Source organism: Aulonocara sp. 'chitande type north' Nkhata Bay, linkage group LG6 (assembly GCF_057382095.1).
Source record: "Aulonocara sp. 'chitande type north' Nkhata Bay isolate Kocher_YH1m ecotype deep benthic linkage group LG6, A_spYH_male_GT1.1, whole genome shotgun sequence".
Taxonomy (NCBI): domain Eukaryota; kingdom Metazoa; phylum Chordata; class Actinopteri; order Cichliformes; family Cichlidae; genus Aulonocara; species Aulonocara sp. 'chitande type north' Nkhata Bay.
The window spans coordinates 10,485,718-10,494,242 of record NC_141349.1 but is presented as its reverse complement, the minus strand read 5'-3'; the positions used below and the strand labels follow the sequence as shown (position 1 = coordinate 10,494,242).

Here is an 8,525-nt window from a genome sequence, read left to right as displayed (position 1 = left end):
TGTCAGGATGGTTTATATTTGAGCTTTTAGTTCACACAGAACAATTTTTATTAAATTGTTTTTAGCGATTACGAAAGTCTGTGAATCCCCAAATTGTTCAGTTGTTCTCTTTGCTCCCCATGAGGTCACTTTCACCATGTGACAAAAACAACACCCCACTCTACACACTCGGGCCACCAGCAACTTTCTAAATCCTCAATAAAAAGCTGACAGGTTGCAATGATGTTCCAAAGAACTTATTAAGAAAACAACTAAATACACAGAAAATGTTATGAAAATTGGTTTATTTTATATCTCATAGTTTTAAATGATGCAATAAAAATATGTACAAAACATCACAAACTGTAATATTTTACAAATGCTTACGTCCTGCTGATGCAATGGAGACATCTTCCAGTGACAGTCTTCATCAGTGTGAGTGTGAGGAGGATCCTAAACCCACCAACACAGAAGTGCATGTTCACAACTCCCTCTGTGCAGGCGGGGTCAGGACCCTCCTCACCTAGGGTGAGGAGGGTTGGTGCTGTGGCCAGTCAGGTATGAAGTGCTGAGAGTGGATCTTTGGTCCTCTGTGCAGCTCTGTCCACTCTCAGCTGCCCTGCAAAGCAATAACACAAGAAAGACGTCATTTTAACACAAAACAGCATTTTCATTGTTGGTAGCTGCAGTATGTTGTTAAAAAGCAATTTTAAACCCAACGTATACACATGAAAAATATAAATAAAGCTAAACCTACAGTGCTGCTGACATAGGATGATGATTTATACCAACTATTGGAAGAATTTTGTCTTCAATACAGTTTGTTGTCAATGTGAGGTGATAACTTACATAGTTGGAACACAGCACCACTCTCCCGTTTTTCACTTGGTCATCCATCCTTCTCATCGGGTTGGTTGGGGTAAGGCTGTCTTCTGGGTGGGGTGTTTGCTCCATCTTGGACGTAACTGGAAGTAATAACAACTAAAAAACTACCTTTAATTCACAATGTAATATTAATATTAATGTCACATATCAACAAAAAAAGCAATACATTTCACATGTGCGAGTCACATGTTCTTATATCTGTAAAAACAAAGTTTAAAAACACATTCTAACATAAACTAATCAGAGTCACTGTCATCCATGGAAAGGTTAAAAGGCCTCTCCCAGAAACGTCTGACTCCAAAACTACCTGAGGATGTTGAAGGGGCATCAAACTGGTCACTCACCTTGCACCTCTTTGCACTTACCTCTTCGGTGCAGATGTCTTCTCTGCTTCTCTTTTCTGAGGAAGGAGCAGCAGAGAGATCAGCTGAGGAAGAAGCAGCAGAGGGAGCAGCTGAGGAAGAAGCAGCAGAGAGAGCAGCTGAGGAAGAAGCAGCAGAGGGAGCAGCTGAGGAAGAAGCAGCAGAGGGAGCAGCTGAAGAAGGAGCAGCAGAGGGAGCAGCTGAGGAAGGAGCAGCAGAGGGAGCAGCTGAAGAAGGAGCAGCAGAGGGAGAAGCTGAGGAAGGAGCAGCAGAGGGAGCAGCAGAGAGAGCAACTGAGGAAGGAGCAGCTGAGGAAGAAGCAGCAGAGGGAGCAGAAGAGGAAGGAGCAGCAGAGGGAGCAGCTAGGGGAGGAGCAGCTGGGGGAGGAGCAGCTGGCGGATCACCAACTGGGGCAACAACTCGAGGGAAGAGTGGGGCATTGGCCTGGCCGAAAGGCGGCATGGCGATGGGGGCAGCACCTGGAGCAATAGGACGTTGCCAATCGTGCCAAAACGGCTCTGGAGGGTGCTCCCGGATGAGAGGGGAATCATCTCTCTCATCCATGGTGTCATACCCAGAGTCATCGCTAAGCCAATCCCCCCACTCTTCTGAGTCGTTCCAGTCAGATGAATTGTCAGTCTGTTCACTCACCTCTTCATCGTCTATAGGTAGGTAGGGGGGGTACTCACCATACTCACCTTGCTGTTCACCGACATCAGCATCTGGTGCTTCATCAGAAGAGGGTGAGGGTGAGAGAGGGATAAAATACCTACCATACTCACCTTGCTGTTCACCGTCATCAGCATCTGGTGCTTCATCAGAAGAGGGTGAGGGTGAGAGAGGGATAAAATACTCACCATACTCACCTTCGCTGATACGCTGGGTATCAGTGTCCTGAGCTTCACCAGAAGAGGTGGTGCTCTGGAGACTGTCATCCAGGATCCTGATGACTTCAGGAAGGCCTTCTTCTGCAGGGCGTTCAACCACATAGTCAAGACGCCCTGTGAGGAAACAATTTTTAAAATAACATTAGGAATGTAATAGACACCCAGTGTTAAAGCAACAGACCTACATCTGTTAGTTTGAGCAGAGGATGAGAGAAAAGCATTTTATGTCAGACTGAATGACACTTCTACTTGTTCAATCTTTAAGTGAAGTTTTTTAATAGAAGACCACCAAACCTCCACCAAGGCAGCTCACTCTGTGTACTTTTAAGGTGACACTATATTGACACTATATATGACACTGTATTTTGTGTACATTCAATTTGTTTTATTTGTTCCTTGTAAGCCTTTATGCAAACACTATGTTGGAATAGGTAATGGATAATAGGTATTGATTTGTAAATAGCCGGACATGAGTAACTTATTATATAAATATACTACAGTACATTTATAACTAACCATGCAGCTCATTCTCCTGTTTTAGTTACAATTCACGATGTCACACATTTTGAAAAAAGCTCATAGGTTAAATATGTGGATGCAAACCATAATGTAACATTTAGACCACATGTACCAATTGCATGTCCTAAATATATATATATATATATATATATATATATATATATATATATATATATATATATATATATATATATATATATATATATATATATATATATTTTATTTTATTTTTTTAAATAAAAACACAACCTTCTTGGCAAGAGTTGGCAAGAATTGCACACACAAAGCTCTGCAGGTATGTCTGAAAATGATGGTCAAGTGAAAAACAAACAAACAAACAAGCAAACAAACAAACAGAAACTCTTAACTCAGAATCCACATTTTTAGAAATGTGCACAAGGACTGTATCTGCCATAAGGACAGATACATCTAATCTGTGGTAAACATGCTATCCCTGTGTAAATATCCCCGTGTACAATATCTCTCTCTGCTATCTAATAAGGTTAAAAGCATTACCGTAACAGAAGATGGGTCTTAATGCCATTATTACTACTGTTTTCATATTCTTTTGATATTATTTTATTTGTATTTTTTTATCTTTGTGTTTTGCAGCAGAGAAAAAATATAGTTTATGTCAATAAAGCCTTTGATCCGGAGAAGAAAAGGATGTCAGGAGGGGACCTGGATCTGTGTGTTTACGCCTGCGTGTTCTGACCCGTGACATCTTGAAGATGCCGTTACCACAGAAACTAATTTTTGGGCATTTTACAAATTTTAGTCCATTAAGCTATTTTTAACCATTTCATTTTAAAGAAAAGTGTCAAATTTGAAGCCTTCAAGTCAAAGTAACACCTTTTTTCATATTCATACACCAGTCGTTAATAATTTCTACACCTCTCCCGGAAAATTTAAAACATACAAACAATTTACGGGAAACAATCTTGAATACACATATTTGATCACGTTAAAACTTGATATTCACACTGGAACTTGTTAAATTATTACAGTAATTTACATTTAAAGAAATTTTCAAACGTACCTGCAGCGAAGTCCAGGTGACAGTCGGGGAGTCCGGGTCCACGGCGAGCCATCTTCAAACTTGAAAAACAAAAACAAGTACAAACGATCCACAGATGAAGTACTTGTTATGCGTTCAAGTTATATCCGCTTCCAGTAAAATGTTTTGCAAAACTTAGCTTTCCACAGGCTGAGGTTGGAGCAGGTCGAAACAAGTCCACGAGCAAGTGTAAACAGACGTTTGGAACCTTGTGAAGCATTTATATACCCTCGGCGGCCATGGTTACGGTTGTCAACGTGTACACGTGCACGTGATAGAACTATCCAGTTGTTCAGTCTGACCTCACTAGCCGTGTCTGGGTCTAAACTCCGCTGCAGGTCCATATATCAAACGATCACTATGGCATTACTGAGAGTTGAAAAACTGTCTAAAGTCTTTCATTTTTAATAAAATGATCAGCGTTCTGCTCTACCAGGTGTAACAATTGAGTTTAACATCCAGGCATCCATGAAAACGGAATTTATGACATTTAACAGAGTTAGAAGTTAGCAGGGCGTTAGCTCGCTAGCTTCTATCTAAATACAATATACCATGTCCTGACTGCAGGGTTTTGGAAACAAATTCAAACGTACAGCTCTGCTATCACTTCCAGCATAAATGAAGACAGAAAACTAAACAGCAGTGACGTTTGTAGGGTTACTGAAGTTGGGCTAGCTGGTATATAATGATGTGCTACGTGACCGCTAGCGACACAGCTATGTTAGCATAATATAAACAAGCTAACTTTTTTCCACTCCATAAACGTTAATGTGAGTGTTCTCGGTGATCAGGAACAAATGTAATCGCATGGCAGGATGCTGAGATAATCCATCCACAATACGAGGTTAGTCATTCATATACTGCTGCATGGGCTGGGCTGTAGTTACATACTAAGGTTTTAAAAACTGAGCTTAAATAAATGATTAGCGGTAATAAAAGCCGAGGGAGGTCAACAGTGATCACTGACTGTTTTAGGAGCTTTTTGAGATCAAATAGAAGAAAATACATAGCATTAAACATGTTAACAACACAAAAGCCATATTAAACGCAGACTACTTTAGACCCGGAAGTAGGATTCGTGCGTCACCACTGAACAGCTAAATTCGTAGGAATGTTTTAGCTTATTATTTGGATAACCACCGTCATTACAATAAATTAAATTTGTAGTCATTTAAAACTCACAGGCCTACAATCAGCTGGCCTATATAAAAAACAAAAACAAAATTTGAACACAGTGCTGAGCTGCATCTCAAATTAATCTTCCAGCTCTCAGCTGACATGTACCAGAGCCCGATGGATCAGTTGATCAGGATCATTGGCCTGATATAGGTCTATCATAGTGACGTGGCTCTTAATCAGTAGGGTTATATGTTTCCCAATATGATTTTTTTTTTTAAAGAACATAATGTGGATTGTTTTTATTTGTTAGCTGTATGGGCAGCATTTTTGTGTATGTGATCCCTTTTCTTAAATTACATTTGCTATATACACATATTTTGCTCTCTTAGTATTTTTAGAACCCGACTAATACTGAAAACTTTAGGGTGATACTGATAAAAAGGAGTTAAAAATTTAGATACTGATACATTGGTCGATACTCTTTTTACAGATAGTATACAGATTACAGAACTTAGAATGTATACAGAAATTCATGTTTTTTGCAATGATCGTTCAAAATTGGTTTACATTTGTAAATAAATACAGCAATATATCTGCAAGATTTGACCAAATTCACCACTCTTTTATACTATGCTAAACAATCAAAGATTAGCTCATGTCTAGTTGAATGATGTTTTAAAAATGTGTTTTCCTGTAGTGTTAATCACAGTGATGTTATGAAGTAATGTATGAACCTGACGTATGATAATATTTATCTCTACAGAGGAAACATCCATCGAAGATTGAGCAGTACAATATCACTGTGGCATCAACATCTCGTCAGCGAAAGACCACAGCCACACCAAACAAGCTCTCAGCAAATACACAAGCCAAGTTACCAGACCTGATGTTGAGAGCTGCAAACAAACATGTTCCACAAGCAACTGTTGACATGCTTGTCATCAATTTCACATGTGAGGGTCTACAGCCATTTGCAGTGCTAGAACAGCCATCTTTCAAAGAATTGGTTACCACATTACAACCTCAAGCCAAAGTCATCTCCAGACCCACTGTCCGTGCCAGAATCTGTGAAGCTGCTGATCACATGAAGATGACTTTGGTTGCAGCATTGGATAAAGTCAAATTGGTTGCTACCACTACTGATTGTTGGTCAGCTCATCAGAAAAATTACCTTGGAGTCACATGCCATTGGAGGAAGAGTCCCTGGAAAGAAGATCTGCAGCACCAGCATGCAAAAGATTGAGAGGGTCTCACACATTTGACATGCTTGCTGGTGCGCTTGATGATATCCATTGCCAATACAAGATTAGAGGCAAAGTTGTAAGAACCACAACTGATAGTGGATCCAACTTTGTCAAGGCCTTCCACATGTTTGGGGCACAAAATGATGCAGATGAAGCTGAAGATGAAGCAGACCCAGAAACTATTGACCTGACTGACCATATTGACTACCATGAGGCAAGTGCAATTCTTGATGAAGACTCTGGTTTGGAGTATCAACTCCCGCCTCATCAGCGATGTGCATGTCACCTGCTAAACCTTGTGGCAACATCTGATGCTGCCCTAGCAGAGAGCATGAATGAAACCTACAAGAGGCTCTCCCGTGCAAGCTTTGCAAAATGCCAGGCCATTTGGAACAAAACTCATTTGGCTAATGAAGTGGTAGAGGACAAGTGTGAACTACAGATCATTCGTCCCAATGCAACACAATGGAATTCAACCTACCTTGCCATTGAAAGGATAATACGCATCATTGATGAGAAGGGGGAAAATGCCATCAGGAGCATTTGTGAGGAGTTCAAGGTGAAAATGTGAGTAAAATTGGACACCTACCAATATGGTTGCAAATTTTGTGAATTTTCCTTAATGGATGGTTAAAAACGTGAGCAGACTCTTAATATTAAATCAGAAGATCCCTATTATAGTCATGGTGGGTTTTGTTGTTGTGTCTTACAGGTTGAGTCCTGCAGAAGTTGCATTCCTTAGGGAGTACTGTACCACCATGAAGCCACTGGTGAAAGCTTCAAACATTCTTCAGTCTGAGTCCACTTCCTTTATGGGATGGCTCCTGCCAGTAATCCAACAACTACTGTCCAAACTTAGCAGGCTGGAGACATCAAGCAAGACATGTGTGCCACTCATCAGGGTGATCCGAAGGGCCAGCTCTGTTCTAGGATGCCCTCTGGACCCAGTGGAGGTGGTGAGTGACAGGAGAATGGCGGCTAAGCTGTCATCCCTGTTGGACAACGTCTCCCACCCCATGCAGCAGACTGTGACAGCACTGAGCAGCTCCTTCAGTGGGAGACTGCGGCACCCACGGTGTGGGACGGAGAGATTTCGCAGGTCTTTCCTCCCCACTGCTGTCAGACTCCACAACAAAGACTTTAACTGAACAAACACACACATCCACACATGTGCAATAACACTAAGTGCAATAATCTTTTCTGGCATCGTTGTATTTTACTCAGTTGTATATAGCATTCGTATTCTATTTTTATCTTATTGTATATTTTTATTCTATTTTATTCTACTGTATATAGTATATTATTTTATTCTATTCTGTACAGCTGTGTACTGTATTTATTCTTATTGTATTCTAATTTTTGCGTCATAACTTTTGCACTGTCCACTTCCTGCTGTGACAAAACAAATTTCCCACATGTGGGACTAATAAAGGTTATCTTATCTTATCTTATCTTATCTTATCTTATCAGAGCCCTGCAAAATGGCCTTCAAAAGCGTTTTGGAGCGATGATGGAGGATCCAGAGTTGGCTGCAGCTGCAGTCCTCTTATCCAAGTTCAAGACTTCCTGGACTGACAGAGCAGATGTAACAGAGGCTGGTAAGGATTCATGTGATCCCATTTTTTTGTATTTTTACATTTGAACACATGCTTAAGTGAGTATTTCACCTAATACATTGTAAGCTATTGATGGTCTGTCCTGAATACTAAACAATCCTTTTTGAGAATTTGCCGTTTTTAAATTTGTGTTCAGGAATAATCACTGAAATTTAAATAACAAAATTGTGTTATCTACTTACAATTACAGCCTTGACATACATCAAACAACATCTTGAAACGACAGAGCATGAGAGTGAGGATCAGCAAAGAGAGTCATCTGATGAAGATGAATTCTTCTCCAGACCAATCTCCAGAAGGCTGCAAAGTGCAGTTGAGCTTGATGGTTACCTTGCTTGTGCCACAGACACCATGGAGCTGCTGCACTCCTTCTCAGGTATCAAAAACCTCTCTCTTAAACTGAACACAGCTCTGCCTGCTTCTGCTGTGTGTGAACGACTTTTTAGCTGTGCTGGTCTACTCTTCACAGCCAAACCAAGTCGGATTGCCTCTGTTAATTTAGAAAACCAGCTCTTGCTGAAACTGAACAAAAGGTTCAAGTGTGACAGAAATGCTAAGAGTTTAAGACACTCACCTGCCTGTTGTTCGGTGTATGGGGAAAAGTTTAAATGGTTCTACGCATGTTCAGAAACATATTTGTCATTGTTTTAACAAACAAAATTCCTTCTTTTATATCTACATTTATTTACAAAACAAGTTACCTTTCTATACCTTGTTCATCTGAGAAATGTGCTTTGAACATAAATATTTATACTGGTGAATCGAGTTGAATGCCTGCTATTGACGACAGAATAAAACATCAGTCTGTTAAAAAGTAATTAATACTCTGAGTAGTTTTTGAGAAGAGTACTTTGTAC

At 40.2% G+C, this 8,525-nt stretch overlaps 1 protein-coding gene across 1 annotated transcript; it reads right to left on the bottom strand.

Annotated features, from left to right (window-relative positions):
• Positions 1-745: 745 nt before the first annotated feature.
• LOC147327265 (uncharacterized) lies at positions 746-3,930 on the bottom strand. Its single transcript, XM_086297381.1, has 3 exons — positions 3,918-3,930; positions 3,672-3,773; positions 746-2,227 (listed from the first exon to the last, which is right to left on the bottom strand). Exons 1-3 carry the CDS (start codon positions 3,928-3,930, stop codon positions 1,101-1,103), a joined length of 1,242 nt encoding a protein of 413 aa, XP_086153507.1. The 3' UTR covers positions 746-1,100.
• Between the last annotated feature and the right edge of the window lie 4,595 nt (positions 3,931-8,525).